Genomic DNA, 18305 nt, shown 5'->3' with positions numbered 1-18305 from the left:
GCATCACTTAGTTCTCTAATTTTCCCCTCATATTCCTGGATTTTTTTATCTCTCTTTTTCTCAGCTTCTTCTTTTTCCACAATTTTATCTTCTAGTTCATGTATTCTCTCCTCTGCCTCTTCAATCTGAGCCATGGTCATCTCCATTTTATTTTGCAGCTCATTAATAGCATTTTTTAGCTCCTTCTGGCTGTTCCTTAGTCCCTTGATGTCTGTAGCAATAGATTCTCTGCTGTCCTTTATACTGTTTTCAAGCCCAGAGATTAATTCTGACTATTATTCTAAATTCACTTTATATTGTTTAAATCGTTTTTGATCAGTTCATTAGCTGTCGCTATTTCCTGGACTTTTTTTGAGGAAATTCTTCCGTTTCATCATTTTGGATAGTCCCTGGAGTGGTGCGGGACTGTGGGGCACTTCCCCTGTGCTGTCTTGAATAACTTGCGTTGGTGGGCGGGGCCGCAGTCAGACCTGATGTCTGCCCCCAGCCCACCGCTGGGGCCACAGTCAGACTGGTGTGTGCCTTCTCTTCCCCTCTCCTAGGGGCAGGATTCACTGTGGGGTGGCATGGTCCATCTGGGCTACTTGCACACTGCCAGGCTTGTGGTGCTGGGGATCTGGCATATTAGCTGGGATGGATCGGCAAGGTGCACAGGGGTGGGAGGGGGAGGGTCAGCTCGCTTTTCCTTTGGATATCCGCTTCGGGAGGGGCCCTGCCGCACGGAGAGGGAGTCAGACCTGCCTGAGGCATGGATCCGAAGAAGCACAGTGTTCGGTGTTTGCATGGTGCAAGCAAATTCCCTGGCAGGAACTGGTTTCCTTTGGGATTTTGGCTGGGGGATGGGCGAGGGAGATGGCACTGGTGAGCACCTTTGTTTCCCACCAAGCTGGACTCTGTTGTCCGGAGCTCAACAACTCTCCCTGCCGTTGTCCTCCAGCCTTCCCGCTCTCTGAGCAGAGCTGTTAACTTATAACCTTCCAGATGTTAAGTCCCGCTTGCTTTCAGAACACACTCCGTCCATCCCCTCCGCTTTTGCAAGCCAGACTGGGGGTCTCTGCGTGGCCAGTGGGCTGCCCCTCTGCCCCGGCTCCCTCCTTCCAGTCCGTGTAGCGGGCATCGCCTCTCCGCCCTTCCTACCCTCTTCCGTGGACCTCTTGTCTACACTTGGCTCTGGAGAATCCATTCTGCTAGTCTTCTGGTGGTTTTCTGGGTTATTTAGGCAGGTGTGGGTGGAATCTAAGTGATCCGCAGGACGCGGTGAGCTCAGCGTCCTCCTACACCGCCATCTTCCCAGAAGCCTCCCTGTCTTTTGTATAACACTGCTTAGCACAAAATCTTTTTTTAATCTAGTTGTATTTAAAGATGGGAAAATGTGTGTGTGTGTGTGTGTGTGTGTGTGTGTGTGCATGTCATGTCCAATGCTGGATATCTTATTAGACTGTGTAGACCTGACCTCCACAATTCCACATCTATATATTTTACCTCCTGTTCTGGTTATTTTATCCATTATTAGCATGGAATATGAAATATTCAATGATTATTTTAAAACTGTGTATTAAACCTTCAATTCTTTCAGCTTTTGCTTTAGATATTTTGATGGTCTCTAATTAGGTGCATATATGTGTATAATTTTACGTCTTCTTGCTGTATTGAAACTTCTGTCTCTTGTAATCTTTTTTGATTTAAAATCAATTGCATTTGATATTTGTTCATTGGCTTCTGCTGTCTTTTGGTTGTTACTTGCATGGAATATTTTTTTTCCCATTATTTCCCTTTTAGTCTGTGTCATTGCAGATAGATTCCACTGCATGTTGAAAACTTGCAAAGATAGTACAGAAAGTTCCCATACATCCCTTACCCTGTTTCCCCCATTGTTAATATCTTTTTATTTGTAATTATTTTATTAATATGTTTTATTGAAATATAGTTGATGCACAATGTTACACATTAGTTTCAGGTGTACAACATAGCAACTTGACAATTATATATGTTATGCTACACTCACATGTGTAGCTACCATCTCTCACCATACGAAGATATTACAATTGGTTCATGTATTTTTATCCATTCTTCCAATGTCTGTCTTTTTTGGAGAATTTAATCCAAGTTATTTAAAGTAATTACTGGTAAGGAGAGACTTACTTCTGTCATTTTGCTATTTGTTTTCTATATGCCTTTAACTTTTTTGTCGCCTCACTTTCTGAATTACTGTTTCTTTTGTGGTTAGTTGATTCTTTGTAAAATGTTAAATTCTTTTCTCATTTTCTTTTGTGTACATTCTACAGCTTTTGTGTGTGTGTGTGGTTACCATGGGGATTTCATTTAATCTGCTAAATCTATGACACTCAGATTTTAGTGTTTAGTTTATACCAATTTAATAACATAGAAATATTTTGTTCCTAGTGTTCCTAGATGGCTTTATCCCCAACTCTTTGGTTAGTTGATGTCACAAAATTACATTTTTATACATCATGTGCTCCTAAACATAAATTATTGTTAATTTAAATGCACTAGTATGTTAAATTGTGTAGAAAATTTGAGTGAAGTTACAAATTTCAAATAATGATAGTAGCTTTTAAACAAATAATGTTTTTAATGTTTATTTATTTTTGAGAGAATGAGAGAGAGACAGAGCATGAGCACAGAATCTGAAGCAGGCTCCAGGCTCTGAGCTGTCAGCACAGAGCCCGATGTGGGGCATGAACTCATGAACCATGAGATTATGACCTTGGCCGAAGTCAGATGCTTAACTGATTGAGCCATCCAGATGCCCCTAAACAAATAATTTTTTTTTAATATACTAGCCTCTTAAATCATATTGAAAACAACAAAGTAGTTAGAGCCATTGTTACAATAACAGTAGCTTTTATAATGCCCATTCTTTTACCTCTTTAAAAATCTTTATTTTTTCATATACCTTTAAGTTACTCTCTGGCGTCCTTTCATTCTTCCCTGAAGAAGTGCCTCGTGCATTACTCACAGGGCAGTTCTAGTGGTAACAAACACCCTTAGTTTTGTTTATCTGGGATTGTCTTAATTTTCCTTGATCTTTGATGGACAGAGTTGCCTGATGTAGAATTTTTTGTTGACAATTCTTTTTTTTCCCTTTGTTTCTTTCTTATTTCTTTTCTTTTCTTCTTCTTCTTTTTTTTTTTTTTTTTTTTGCATTTTTATTTTTTTTGGCCCTTCCCTTTTGGTTCTTATTTTTTTTTTTTTTGTTTTTTTTTTTTTTTTTTGATTTTTTTTTTTTTTTTTTAGCATTTTGAATATATTGGGCCACTGCCTTCTGGTCTCGAACTTTTTTTTTTTGCCTCTAAAATTTTTGATTGGAAATCTATTGATAATCTCACTGACAATCACTTGTATGCGATGAGTCACTTTTTTCTTGCTCCTTTTAATATTTCCTCTTTCTCTTTCTGTATTTTGATATAATGTGTCCTGATGTGGGTGTCTGAGTTCATTTTACTTGGAGTTGGATGAGCTTCCTGGATGCTTATATTAAAATCTTTCACCCAATTGGGAGGTTTTCAGCCACTATTGCTTCATATATTGTCTCTATGCCTTTCTTTCTCTCTTCTCCTGAGCATCCACAGGGCATGTGTTGGACCCTAAGACTGTGTTCCCTTTTCTTCAATTCTTTAACTTTCTGTTCCTCAGCCTTGATCATTTCTACTGTCTTCTCTTGAGGTTCACTGATAATGCTTGATGGTTCTTTTGCTTGCTCAATTCTGCCTTTGAATCCCACTAGTGACATTTTCATTTCATTTATTGTATTTTTCAGTCCTAGAATTTGTTTTTGGTTTCTTTAGATTTTATATTCCTTTATTAAAAAAATTAAAATGTTTATTAATTTATTTTGAGAGAGAAAGAGTGAGCCTGAGCTGGAGAGGGGCAGAGAGAGAGAGGGAGAGAGAGAATCCCAAGCAGGCTCCTTGATGCTAGCCCAGAGCCTGATGTGGAGCTTGATCTCACAAACCATGAGATCATGACCTGAGCTGAAATGAAAAACTGGATACTTAACTGACTGAACCACTCAGACACCCCACCTACCTTTCTTTCAGTGACATTTTACAAACACTTTTTCCTTGACCTTCTCCACATCTTCCCTTAATTCTCTGAGAACTTTAAGGCAGTTATTTTAAAGACATTGTCTAATACATCTGACATAAAGTAATTCTTAGGGACAGTTCCTGTTAATCTATAATTTTCTTTGGATAAAGCCTTAGTTTCCTGTGTCTTGGTGTGTCTTGTAATTTTTGTTGAAAACTGAACATTTGAATATAACAATGTGTAAATCTGGAGATGAACCTCTCCTCCATTCTCTTTGCAGATTTTTGTTATTAATTTTGTTTGCTTATTTATGTTTTAAAATTGTTTTATGCTGCTTTTGTGTTGAGGATCAAACCGAGGTGTAAATTTCACTGTTCACGGTCTTTTCTGAGCCTTTTCCTGGGCATGAATGGACACTTTCAAGTTTTCCTGATATGTGTAGCTGTTTTACAATGTCCCAGCTTTTAATGGTTCCCTTTCAAATGGGTAAATTGAGAAAATGAGGGGGAAAGGAGGGCATCAATCTTTTAAGACCCCTGGAAGTCAATTGAGCCAGAGAGGGAAGTGGCTGCAATAATAGAGCATGATGCAGAAACCTTGTTGCCTACTTCTTTGTCTGCGTCTCTGCGACCAGAGCAGCAATCAGCAATCAGAGCACAGATACTTGATATTTGGACAAGGTGATTTTTTTGCCCACTCAGGCTCTTGAAACCTGTGTACAAGCTGCTCTATAAACAATGCATACAGCTTCCTGCTGGAGACTGAGGGATGGGGGATGGGTAGCTGCTACTGTGGAAAAAGCTGAAATTGACTAAAATTATCTGCAATTTACAGTTAAAGACTTCCTCTGGTTGGTGGAAACCATCAATTGGCTGCAGATTTCCCAAATAGTTATTTCAGACAAATTCTGTCAGTGGAATTGCTGTCTACATCAGGAGGTGTGTGTGTGTGTGTGTGTGTATGTGTATGAATTTTTCACCATTTGCTGTTTTCAAAGTATGTCCAGGAAAGCTCCTTATACTCTCATGCTGGAAATGGAGCCATAATAGGTGTGTCTTGACAGTGTCAGGGATGGAAAGACCTTCCACTCAACAAGCAATTTGTCCCAGGAATTTAACTGAGGTGCCACGGCTTATGCTTTGTGTAGGGCAGCAGCACCTCCCTCTATGTGAGTTGCTGTGTGCGCATTTGTATCTTGAATGAATGGGCTCCAGAAATCTCTGCAAAAGGAGGTTGTCCTCAAAGTACTGTCATACACGTGCTTCCGGAGAAAGTTAAATGTGGTTAAAGATCTTGCCAGCAAAACTAGCAAGTAGGGCTGTTGAGGTAGTCCATGAGAAGCCAAGTTACAAGTTACTTGTACCCTTCAAAGGTGAAGGTGAAGAGACACTAGAGCTGAGAGCTTGTTGAAATAAGAATTAAACAGAATATATCACCAAAGCTATGACTGTAAAGAATTTATTAGTTTTAGATATAGTCAGTAATTTCAGTAAGATTGGAAATGGAGGCCATAATATGATGACAGTAATCCACTGAGAGGCTCCATTCATTCAGGGTTAAGAATAGTCAAGTTAGGCTATTAAATGGAGAACTGGTGGGGATAATCACTTCTTCGTTAATGGATCCTTTACAAAAAGGGATTTAATCCTTGAAGGCACTCTATTAAAACTCTATTTTGTTGTATTAAAACTTTTAATATGTTGGGCAGATCCAATGAGTTCTCTTTCGTCATGGTGTTAGTGCTAAAACATTAATTTTATGACTTCTTATATAGGAGCAACCATAGCTACTGTGAGATAACAACCAATGGCTGTTGTGGCTATGGGATATTTAATCCCAGTAGTTAAGACAGGGCATGCACCACTGTGCTCTATCTAATATTTTCTACCTCCTAGCAGTATAGAGGTACTTTGATAAATTTTGGTGAGCTCTCATGATATATCTGTTATTTTCCCCAGTATTGACTAAGACGATTAAAGTTGGTCATTGGGGGGATCTCATCCAATGTTAAAAGTAATGTAGAACCTCTGATGTAAGTCACAAAAGCCAATCTGTGTCCTTGCTCTGTTATAATTTTTTTTAAAAGTAATGTCAGTTGCCACATATGTCAAAACTGAGACCTCTGTTTTAATTTCTTTCCTGACTCTCCCACGCTGACATTTCCCATTTTTTGCCATTCCTTTCATTGTCATTATTTATACTTTGGGGGAGGGTATCCCTTTTAACCTGCTCATATTTATAAGTTCTTCCTCCAAATGTCCTAATTAGCATCACCAAAGCTAAGGGCCTTCCTGCTGGTGATTTTAGAGAACTGAGATTAAGCTGAGTTTGAATTAACCCTTGAATTAACCCCATGAGGGTGTCATCAGTGTTTCCCTATTACTGTGTTAATCAAGGTTTTCTTTGAGCTACAGAGATATCATGAGCAACAGTAGCAAAGGCATTTTCTCGGGTTCTAGTGCACCTTCTCCTTTTACAGGTGTGGAGTTCATCAGATGGCATGGTGCTATCCTCCTCACACCATTCAGTGGGCTTGTAAACTGGAATCAGTCTTAACTCAGAGCACTGTTTATAATGGGGGCAGTCCTTGAGATGTACAACCATTGGTCATGCGGTTCTACCTAGCCTAGTGTCAATCACACGGTTCATGCTGGAATCCAGAAACAAAGTGGATTCTGACACAGAAGATAGGTTTGTGTGAGACACATGACCAGAGCCAATTAAAGGCTATACCCATCCTTTTGTTTCTAAATGCCAATTATGGAAGCCTCTGAGTGGGATGGAGGTGCAGGTTCCCCTCATGGGGTCTGGCTTGCTTGGCTGAAAATCTTGGTCACACGAGGGAGGTCATGTTGAGGCTTTCTCCTTATTTTTCCAAGATATGTCCCAGAAAGTTAAGGAGGAAATGGAGTTTGAAAGCTGTCAACAATCCAACTTCAAAAATGGTGCCAGACTCTCTAGTACACATGAGTTATGGGGGAAATGTCGGAATGGTAAGTAGGACTGCAGAGGACTACTCTTGTTAACTTAGCCTTTGCCATATTTTTGGCTGAATGAAAAACCTTTGCATGTGTCACCTGTAAGCAATAAAAAAATATCTCTTTTTTCCTGAAAAACAAAGGACTGGGGAGCTGGGATAAAATTAAATCTGTATTTAAATACAAAGTGTAGCACTTACTATATGTGCAACCGTGATGAATTATCTGACGCTCCATTTATGTTTGTCTTCTCATCTGTAAAATGAAGAATATCTATACCTTTACATGAAAGCTTCAAATAGAACTTTACTTTTATTTAAGTTCTATATCATTCATTCAATTGAATAGAAGTAATTGAATTATTATAATGTTCTCAATAAATAGTATCAGATCCTATGACTGAAGAAATGAAAAAGCAGGCAGAAAACCGAAAAACCCTCTAAAAGCAAACATGCAGGTATATATAAAATTATTAGGATAAAAAAAACAACTATGGTATCATGCCAAAATTATCTGCATTGTTGGGCTTAATGATATATTTTATTGGTGTTTTTAAAAATTTTTTATTTAGAAAAGAAGGAAAATGCATACCAAGTTATCAGTTGGCTTGTACCTGAGAATCATGAAAAAGAATTAAAGAAACAGTTTGATTTCTATATTGAAGAAGCTTTGCATGGCAGGTAATTTCTTTTATTCTCTGATTGAAAGACTTACCATTTATAAAGTGATGTAAATAAATGGCTGGATGCATAGCTACTTAGAGTAAGTTTAAGAGAAAAGGATGGGTGGATGGATGAGTGGATGGATGGGGAGATCAATGATAGGGGGTAGGGATCGATGGAATAGATGAGTTTTTCACTTCCAATTATTCGGTCTGTGTAGTGTGCCTTTTCCACTGAAATCATGAATGTATTTCTATATAGTCAGGGGATTGTTCCTTCTGGACCTTCCTGGCAGCCCTTCACCTACAATGTTTGTGTATATACTCTCCACAACACAGAAGGCAGGATAAACAACATAATTTCTGATTGTTGGTAGGCGTATCAGGGCCACCATTTTATACTTACTTTTCCTCTCATCAGTTAAATTCAAGAATGGAAACATGCTGATGAGCATTGATTTTTCATACCCTGAGCCATTGTCTTTTAACTCATTTAAAAACCCAAATGCCTTGATGACACACATTGTGATATTAGCTTGAAAGTTTTCATCATTATCTGGGATGTATAGAAATTTCTTTACCTTTGACAGAAGAGGGAAAAGACACATATTCATGCCTTCCTTGGTGAATTATAGTGGCCTAACTCCACCTTTCCCTTTTTCCTTAAAAATTTTATTCAGTCATCAAGGTGGTCCTAAAATCTGGCTTTTGCCATAAAGCCTTTCTGCTTACCTAAACTAGAAGACCAAATTCTTCATCCAGAAGAGATGTGTTCTAAAGTACTCTCTTGAAGCATTGTATATATCATCTTGTGTTGTTATTCATGATTTTTTTATTATGTCTTGTCTCTTCTTCCCCACTTCATTTCTTTGAAGACATGTTGCACCCACTTATTAAATATGGTGCAGCATGCTGAGCACAGTACCTTCCTGTATTTTAATAGATTAACTTAATTTCAAATAGATGAATGCTGTTCTTTTGAGGAATTTGTAGTTCATTTCTTGAATTTATCCACACAAGCAGCAGTCATTCATTATGTAAAATCATTTAAAAATAGAGAATAATTTCAGTTAATCATCTGTTGTCACTTGAAGTTTACAGTGCACGTGGACAACTGCATATTACTAATGAGCTCTCACTTGTGGGCTTTCAGTGGGCTGACATGGTGTAGTATTAAGTTCTTTCACTACTCCAGGAAAGATGAAATGGAAAGGGTAATAATAAGCTTGTTTGTTTTAACTTGTTTATTTCATAGGCTAGAAAAATATAAATCTCATGTTCAGTTTACAATTGGGATTCTAATATTACCATCACAAAGTTCCTTGTGTGAGGCAATCTCTCAAATGCAGACTCTACAAAATTTAAAGAACAAAAAAGGGCTATATTATCAACATTGACGGACTCTGCTACCAAGTTACTTCCACAGTTAGGCTGGGAAACAAGACAGTCACTCATGAACTGTCAGTATACAGATGAAAGTTAAAGAGAGCATCACAGAATGTGTCAAGTAGACATGGAACTGTGATGTCTGCTACAGTCAGAGATGGCTGCCAAATTGGAAGGATCTTGAATTGATGTGGATGTGATTGGCTAGAGAAAGTAGAGGGAAAAAAGTGAGAACATTTTAGGAAGCAGAAACACATGGAGCAGAGTGACCAGACCAGATTACTCACTGGACACCGGTAAAATAGATGGGCTGCTGCCAGGTAGGGTCTTACTTACCTGGGATATTTTCTGTGAGCTAAAGTTTCTCCTAAGTGTTGTGAATTAACTCTTCAGTGAATATTTGTCTTTTTTTTTTTTTAACAGGGAAGCATTTGGCACCTTTGTAAAGTTAATGGAACAATTGGGGATTCAATGCAGTGATTTGCTAAGGAGAAGTGACATCATGGATTCTTTAAAAAATGAGAACTTTGACCTGGTATTTGTTGAAGCATTTGACTTCTGTTCTTTCCTCATTGCTGAGAAGCTTGGGAAGCCATTTGTGTCAATTCTTCCCTCCCCATTTGGCAGTGTGGACCTTGGGCTACCAAACCCGGTGTCTTATGTTCCGGTATTCCATTCCTTGCTAACCGACCACATGGACTTCTGGGGCAGAGTGAAGAATTTTCTCATGTTCTTGGATTTCTTCTTAAGGCAATGGCGAATCCAGTCTACATTTGATAACACCATCAAGGAACATTTCTCAGAAGACTCTAGACCAGTTTTGTCTCATCTTCTAAAGAAAGCAGAGCTATGGTTTGTTAACTCTGACTTTGCCCTTGAATTTGCTAGGCCCCTGCTTCCCAACACTGTGTATGTTGGAGGCTTAATGGCCAGACCTGTTAAACCAGTACCACAAGTAAGTAAAACCTTAGCACTCAATAGGGACTTCATGCAAAGCTGTTCAGTAAACATAGAGTTGGTGGCTCCCTTGCCAGTGGGAACTGGGACTGAAGTAGGATGGGACAAGCAAAACAACTAGAATACACACGTTTACTTTTATTTTTACTTTTTTTTACATACTTACTTTTATGTCTCTAGTCTATTTTATTGTATTCTATTCTATTTTAAATTTTATTTTATATTGGTAAAAACACTTAATATGAGACCTATCCTCTTATCAAATTTTTGAAAATACATTATGAATTATTAAGTGTAGGTACCATGTGCCTCAGATTTGCAGATCTTATTGATCTTATTTAACATTATAACCCTTCCTCCATTGAATAGGAACTATCTGTTCTACTTTTCCTCCAACTCTTGAAAACCAATTTCCACTTTTTACTCTAGAAATTTGACTATTGTAGATGCTTCCTATAAGTGAAATCTTACAATATATGCTTTTCTGTGCCTGGCTTATGTCACTTAGCATAATAGCCTCAAGGTACGTTCATGTTTTCATATATTGCAAAATTTCATTCTTTTCTTTTAATTTTAAGTTTATATATTTATTGAGAGAGAGGGCATGAGCCCTTTCACTATGTTGATGGTGTCCTTTGATACACGAAGTTTTTCTTTTGGTGCAATCCAATGCAGTTATTTTTTATTTTGTTGCCTGTGCTGTTGGTGACTTTTATGAGAAATCACTACCCAATACAATTATATGAAGATTTCTCTCTCTATTTTCTTTTAAGAGTCATATGTGTATAGCTCAGATTTTTAGGTCTGTCATCCATTTTAAGTTGATTTACCATATGGTATAATGTAATGGTTGACTTTCAGTTTTTTGCATGTGGATATCCAGTTTTCCAATATCGCTTGCTGAAAAGACTGTCTTTTACCTAACGAATGGTCTGGAAACTTTGTCAAAAGTTATTTGACCAAATATACCTGGGGTATTTCTGGACTTTCTATTTTATCTTATTGATCTACATATCTATCTTTTTTGTCATACTACACTATTTTGATTACTGTAGCTTTGTAGTAACTCTGGTATCAGGGAATGTGGGACCTCCAACCCTGTTCTTTTTTCCACATTGTTTTGGGTACTCATTGTTTTTGAAATTCCACATCAGCTTATGATAGGTTACTATTTCTGCCAGAAGCAAATGTTGTTCACTATTGATAGAGATGCATGGTACCTGTGGATCACCTTGGGAAGTACTGACATCTTTAAAGTATTAAGTCTTCTAATCCATGAAGCCTGTAATTTGTTTCCATTTATTTGTGTCTTCTTAATTTCCTTCAGCAGTGGCTTACAGTTTTCAACATAGTTCAATATAGTTACCTCCTTGGTTAAGTTTATTCCTAACTATTTTTTTATTCTTTGGATTGTATTGTGAATGAAATTGTTTTTCCAATCTCCTTCCTGAAATGGTCATTATTAATGTAATGCAATTGATATTCTGAGCTGATTTTATTTCTTGCTACTTTCCTAAATTTCTATATTAGTCATGACACATGTTTTTGTGTGTGTGTGAGAGGAAACTTAGGATTGTCTGCATATTATATCTTGTTATGTGCCATTATTTCTTGGTGCAATCTTTCTATTCTTTCCTCTCTCATTCCCTTGAGAACTCCATAATGCATATATTAATCTACACAAAGGGGTCCCGTGAGTCCCTTACACTCGCCCTTTCTACTTTTTTCTCTTTAGACTTGACATTTTAGATGTCCTGTCTTCAAGTGTACTAAGTCTTTCTTCTGTCTGTTTTGGTCTGTATTGAACTACCCTAGTGAGTTTTTCAATTCAGTGATTGTATTTTTTGTTTTGATTTTTTTTTTGCTTTTTTTGAAAAATAATTTCTGTCTCTTCTTGCTATTATTCTCTATTTGTTCATATATTGTCTTCCCGATTTCCTTTAGACCTTTGTCCACTTTTTTTTTTTTTAGCTCTTTGTGCATATTTTGTCAACTTAAAAGTCTTTGTTTAGTAAATCCAATGTCTGTTTCTTCAAAGAGGGTTCCTGGAGATTTATTTCATTCCTTTAAATGACACATTTTGGCTTTTAGTCTCTCTCTTTTTTTAATATGTCTTGTGATCTTTTGTAGAAAGTTGTGGGCATTTGTAAAACCAGTCACCTCTAGTTGTGTTTGCAGGCTGCCATGGAACACCTTCATTAATTAGTGGGGAATGTTTTAATACTTTGGATAAGCCAGGGCAGACAACTTAAAGTCTCCTTAGGTATTTTCTGAGCATTTTTCCTGTCTGGACCTTTGTGTATGTGTTCATTCATCTGATTCTTCCTGTATACTTGGCCAATTTTAATGTCTTAAGTTCCCAAAGAGTCTTACCCAGATTCTGTTCAGGGACATAGATGTTTTGTTTGTCTTGCCCCAAGATTCTAAATTCTGCAGTATCCCTGCAGGTTTTACATGACATTGTGCCCTCTATTGCCTTGTAAGACTCCCACCAGCCTGATATCTGAGCTATATTGCCATTTCCAGTCAGAGCTCTGAGCCTGGTGAGATCTTAACTTGTCACCTGGGAGCCTAGAGAGTGGCTACAATGTTGCAAATTATTTCATTTCTTCTCCTCTTACAGAAGGCAGGGCTACCACTGCTGCCTCTGGACCATGGCATGCCACTTCAGGAAGAGTGTGGGGCCAGAAGAGTAAAATTGCCATGGAAATTCTCACCATTCTGAGTGTGTTTTTTTTTTTTCTTCCTGAATGGGCATCTGTTTGGTTTCTGTATATCACTGACTATTTTCCCAAGTCGTATAAAATTATCTGAGTGAGTCTTTAGCCTTTTTTGTCCTTTTGTTTTTTCTGTGGGGAGCTGGGAGTACTCAGCTTCTTATTATGACGTCGTGCTCTGCCTTTGCCAATTTTAAATTATAGATTTACACTGATCTTATAAATGTCAAGTGACAACAAAGCTGGTTTTTACTGGTCCTTTGGGATGATAGTTTTTATAGTATTGTGCTGGATGGAGTTAAGAAGGGCCAGAATGGTACAATGAGGTAAGCTGGAGACAGTCAACAAACGCACAGGAAGGAAGAAACAAGTGTTTTGAAGAGTTGACAAAAGATATGAAACTAATATTTAGGGTATTTATTAAGTCAGAAACTTCTTGTTAAAATTTTTTTTAATGTTCATTTTTGAAAGACAGAGAGAGACAGAAGAACATGAGTAGGGGAGGAGCAGAGAGAGATGGAGACACAGAATCAGAAGCAGACTCCAGACTATGAGCTGTCAGCACAGAGCCCAATGTGGGGCTCAAACCCACAAGCCATGAGAAGATGACCTAAGCCAAAGTTGGGTGCCCAATCAACTGAGCCACCTGGGCGCCCCAAGACCATGAACTTCTTTAAGAATCATCCAAGGTGGCTATGTGCTAATTAAAATCAGACAAAATAGACTGATGTCAAACCTTTTACAGGATATAAAAGGTATTTTATAACTTGTCTAATGTAACAAAATCAATCAGCATAATGCAACACATTAATAGAATGAAGAGAATTTTTAAAAAGCTCATCATTTCAAGAGATGCAGAAAAAATATTTGACAAAACTAATGTCTTTTCATGATAACAACAGTCACAAAGCTAGGAGTAAAGAGGTATTTTTTGAACACAATAAAGAGTATTTATGGAACACTGACAGCTTTAACATCATACTCTATGGGATAGACTGAAATCCTCCTGCCTCAGATCGGTAGTCTAAGATGCCCGCTTACATCACCGCTATTCAAATATACCCTACACAAAGCAAGTAGGCAAGAAAAAGAAATAAAAGGCATCCGAATTGGAATGGACAATGTAGAAATGGTTTGATATTCATATGACATAATCTTGTATATAGAAAATCCCAATGAATTCATACAACTTGTGTTTTCATACACTGGCTATGAACAATCTGAAAATGAAACCAAGCAAATTATTCTATTTACAACAACACCTAATTAAACTGAGGAGGCAAGAGACACATACACTGGACACTACAAATTTGCTGAAAGAAATTAAGGAATACCTAAATAAATGGAAAGACATCTCAAGACCATGAATTGTGATACTTAATATTGTTAAGAGAACAATACTACTCAAAGTGATCTACAAGTTTTATCTAAGCCTTATCTACATTTGAGTGGCCTTATTATTACTTTTTTTTCTTTTTTGCAGAAATGGAAAAGCCAGTCTTCATCTCACATTGAAATGTAATGGAATGCAAATAGCCAAATCAACATGAAAAGAACAGTGTTCAATGACACACATCTGTGACCAATTCATTTGTGACAAGGGTGCCAAGAGCAATCAATGGAGAGAACAGTCTCTTCAGCAAATGGTGCTGAAACCACTGGATATTCGTTCCCATGAAAGAGAATATATTCCAAGCCTTCCTCACACCATATATGAAAATCAAGTCAAAATGGATCAATGGCCTAAATAAAGAGCTAAAAGCCAAAAAGTTCTTAGAAGAAAAGAAAGGGCTAAAATGCATGGACTTGGACTTGGCAATGAATTTATAGATGTGACATTGAAAGAATGAATACCAAAAGAAAAAAATAGGTAAATTCGATTTCATCAGAATTAAAAGCTTCTCCGGAAGCTTTTAATTAAAGGGGACATTTTATAGAAAATGAAAGGACAACCTCTCAGGTACCAGGTGAGTATGTACTCTCTTGCTGCTTTTCATCCTCATCTTGGAGGTCCTAAGAAAGTAGTAGGAGAAAGAAAAAGCAATAACAATCATGTAGATTAGGCAGGAAGAGTTAAAACTGTTCTTGCTGACAGGTGACATGATGGTCTATTTAAAAAATCCGAAAGGTCAAGAAAAATATTTCTGGAACTAGCAAGCAATTATAGTAACATCAAAGCATACTAGTTTAATATAAAAAAATCCATATTTTTCTTATATATCAGCAATGAACAGGAGGATGTGAAATTAAAATCACTCTACTATTTATATTTCACCACTAAATATGAAATCTTGGGAATAAATACTAACAAAACATGTACAAGATTTATATGGAGAAAACTACAAAATGCTGATGGAAGAAATCAAAGAGCTACATAAATGGAGAGATACTCCATATTTATGGGTAGGAAGACACACTATTGCTAGGTGTTAGTTATCTCCAATTAGATCTATAGATTCCGTGCAATCCTACTGAAAATCACAGCAAATTATCAATTATGGATATTGATAAGCTGATGCTCAGATTTGCATGGAGAGGCAAAAACCCTGAAGGGCCAACACAATGTTGAAGATGAAGAACTAAGTTGGAAAACTGACATTAGTCATCTCCATGACTTATGAAATGGCTAAAGTAATCAAGAAAGTGTGCTATAAGCAAAAGAACAGATAAATAGATCAATGTAATAGAAGAGAGTACACATAGACCCACACAAATGTAGTCAAATGATCTTTGACAAAGCTTTAAGAAATACCACGAAAAGAAGATAGTCTTTCAATGAATGGACCCAGATCGTATGTCTTCAAAAAAATTAACACAAAGTAGATCACCGACCTGAATATAAAATGCAAAAGTATGAAATTCATATGAGGTGACATAGGAAAAAACAGATGACCTTTTGGTTGGTGATTACTTTTTACATATAAAGCCCAAGTCATGTTCTCTGATAGAGTTGAGAAGGGGGCCAAGTTGATTTTAAAAATTTCTGTTCTGCAACATACCTGTTGAGGAATAAAAGGAGGAAACTCAGACCAAGAGTAAATATTTGCATAGGTATACCTGATAAAGACTATTATTCAAAATGTAATACATGCAAATATACAACCATATATACAAATATACAAAGAACTCTTAAAACTCATAATAACAATAAAAAAATCAATTAAAAATTTTTAAATGGGCCAAACACCTTACCAGAACTCTCAACAATGAAGACAACAGATGGCTCATAAGCATATGAAGGAGACAAATGACAGATATTTCCCCAGCATCTACCTCAGCCTCCAGAATGCCTACTGCCCCCTACTTGTCCAGGACAGCAACTGGCTCTCACCTAGGCAATAGCACCTCTGATCTGTCATTGGAACACTCCTAAACGCCGTATCTGCACAGACAAGGATGAGGGATGAGGATGACCCTGTTTCTGGGGCCATGTTCTTAACAAAAAAAAGAGAAGTTTCAACGACCTCTGCCTTCCTCTTCTTAAAAGATTGTAATATGGATATTCTGAATCTAGATATTGGTACTGATGTATGTGTTAAGTGTCCTAAGTGCAATGTGGACTATTGTGATACTGGCTAGACTCCTAAGACTCTCTTCATATCCTTTTGTGATTATTGAAAGTATTTGTATGGTATGGAGTGTCCTGAGGTCTCAGAAAAATGACCTCAAGGCCACTGGACACAATGGATATAAGCACACTGTAAAGTGCACTGAGCTGTGCTCAGGCCTATGAGTACAGTTTCAAGACAGTGAGCTCTAGGTACTGACAGGATGGTGCATTCTGTTAACAGTTGACTTTCATTTTATGAAATGATTTTATAAACATTTCACATCTAGGTTTTCATGAACAACTTTGTTCACATCCTTTCCTTTCTTACCTCTCTCCAGGAATTTGAGAATTTCATCAGCAAGTTTGGAGACTCTGGTTTTGTCCTTGTGGCCATGGGCTCCATGGTGGGCACCTATCAGTCCCAGGAAGTTCTCATGGAGATGAACAGTGCCTTTGCTCGTCTCTCCCAAGGGGTGATATGGAACTGTAAGCCTTCCAAGTGGCCCAAAGACATCAAATTGGCAACAAATGTGAAAATCGTGGACTGGCTTCCTCAGAATGACCTCTTGGGTAAGGACTGACCAGATCTATTTTTCTTTTTCTATTTATGTCTCTTTAGGGCTCCATGGGGCAACTCCATCACCATGAGAAGGGATGGTTGGTTGCTAAAGTAATGTTTAGAGGACAGGAATGGAGCAGTCAACTGGAGTCCCTGGGAAATCAGGATATACAGCCAAAATGGTTAAAAGTGCCATGTTTGCTTCTTCCTTTCTATTCTAGTCCTGCTATTTTCAGTCAGAAGTGATATTTTTGTCAGGTTATTTTAACCCTAACATATTTGCACTGAAGAAAGTTGTCCAAGTCCAACAAGAGACAGTTTGTGGACTTTGAGAACACACATCAGGGGTCTTCTTGCCATTGCTTTTCCTGGGCCCTTGAGAACCTGTTAGGCCACGTGCCATTACAGACACCCTCCCCTTCCACGTACACACATATTAGCACATTCTCCTATGTTACAAAAGGTATAGTCATACTTTCAAAAAATTGATGTTGATGGTGTCTGAAGGGTGTGCCAAAATATCTGACTGTCAAGGCGAGTAACTTGTCAGCCAGTCATTTGGTCCATAAAATTGTCTGGTAACAGTTCCTTACACCCCAAGGTTTTCTTTGTCCTTGTGCCAGTTTTTTCAGCATCCTAGCTACCACAACAACTGAATACCTCAGAGGTTCACCCTAAGATTATTCACCCCAAGGCTCACAAACATATTGGGAACTTAAGATAGAGTGTTATGCATATTTTTTTTTCACAAGGCATGGAGTAAAAAGGATTCTGATTTTCAAGGAAACACCAATAGATTCTGATGCACATCCCTGTTGAGAGGCACTGTTTGAGATGAACTCTTCATTATCAACACTTGTTTTGGTTTTCTCTAAAAAAGAGTAGAGTAGCACACGGGAACTGGAAATACTGAGATGGGTGGTCCATCACGCCCTACTTTAGAGGATATCTTATTAAATTGAGGAGAAAGCACACAGAGTGTATGTTTGAGGAATGCCAGGTGAGATGCGATGACAATAAAAGTATTAAGACTTCAATAAGAGGAAAATAATGGGCAGTGAAGGAGAGAGGGTGAGACGTGGAGAGTGAGAGACAGAAAAGAGACAGAAGGAGACACAAAGAGAGCAGACATAAGAAAAGCAAAGAGAGAAACAGGGTAGAGAGAAGAATGGATGGATGGATAGGTGGATGGATAGTTGGGAGGAGGAATATGCCTTGCTTAACACTGTTCTCTGCAGCTTTCCCTTGGCTCTGAGTCTTAGATGGATTGACTTAGAGGAATCTCTGTACACAGACAAGGCCAGAATCTTCTATCTTGGAATATGCACCCTTGAGTGTGTTCAAAGCTGGACCAGTAAATCCATTTTCTCCACCATACCTTGAAATCCCTTGGTATTTTCCTCTGCCTTGATCTGCTTTAACTGGATAGAGACACCAAACTTCTTGG

General features: G+C 37.8%; 2 protein-coding genes across 5 annotated transcripts in view; one reads left to right on the top strand and one right to left on the bottom strand.

Annotated features, from left to right (window-relative positions):
* Positions 1–18305, bottom strand: part of LOC125934648 (UDP-glucuronosyltransferase 3A2-like) — a 184969-nt gene that overhangs the window by 128313 nt on the left and 38351 nt on the right. The gene's annotated exons all lie outside the window — the stretch shown is intronic.
* On the top strand, positions 6246–18245 carry LOC125934651 (UDP-glucuronosyltransferase 3A1-like). Of its 2 annotated transcripts, none has more exons than XM_049648189.1 (4): positions 6246–7043; positions 7600–7708; positions 9499–10030; positions 16638–18245. In XM_049648189.1, the coding sequence occupies exons 1-4, from the start codon at positions 6932–6934 to the stop codon at positions 16878–16880; spliced, it is 996 nt and encodes a 331-aa protein (XP_049504146.1). In that variant the 5' UTR covers positions 6246–6931; the 3' UTR covers positions 16881–18245. The 2 variants fall into 2 exon arrangements, with proteins under 2 accessions (XP_049504146.1, XP_049504147.1); XM_049648190.1 differs by lacking the exon at positions 16638–18245 and adding an exon at positions 12656–13208 and having other exon boundaries at positions 6249–7043.

Source organism: Panthera uncia, assembly GCF_023721935.1.
Source record: "Panthera uncia isolate 11264 chromosome A1 unlocalized genomic scaffold, Puncia_PCG_1.0 HiC_scaffold_17, whole genome shotgun sequence".
NCBI classification, from domain to species: domain Eukaryota; kingdom Metazoa; phylum Chordata; class Mammalia; order Carnivora; family Felidae; genus Panthera; species Panthera uncia.
Note: the sequence above shows the minus strand (reverse complement) of the source record. Positions and strands in the feature narration are given on the sequence as shown.

Coding starts and splice junctions, on each gene's coding strand:
- LOC125934651 (XM_049648189.1), top strand. CDS start 6,932: ATGTCCCAGAAAGTTAAGGAGGAAATGGAGTTTGAAAGCTGTCAACAA. Junction 7,709..9,498: donor GAAGAAGCTTTGCATGGCAG/GTAATTTCTTTT, acceptor TTTTTTTAACAG/GGAAGCATTTGGCACCTTTG. Junction 10,031..16,637: donor CTGTTAAACCAGTACCACAA/GTAAGTAAAACC, acceptor ACCTCTCTCCAG/GAATTTGAGAATTTCATCAG.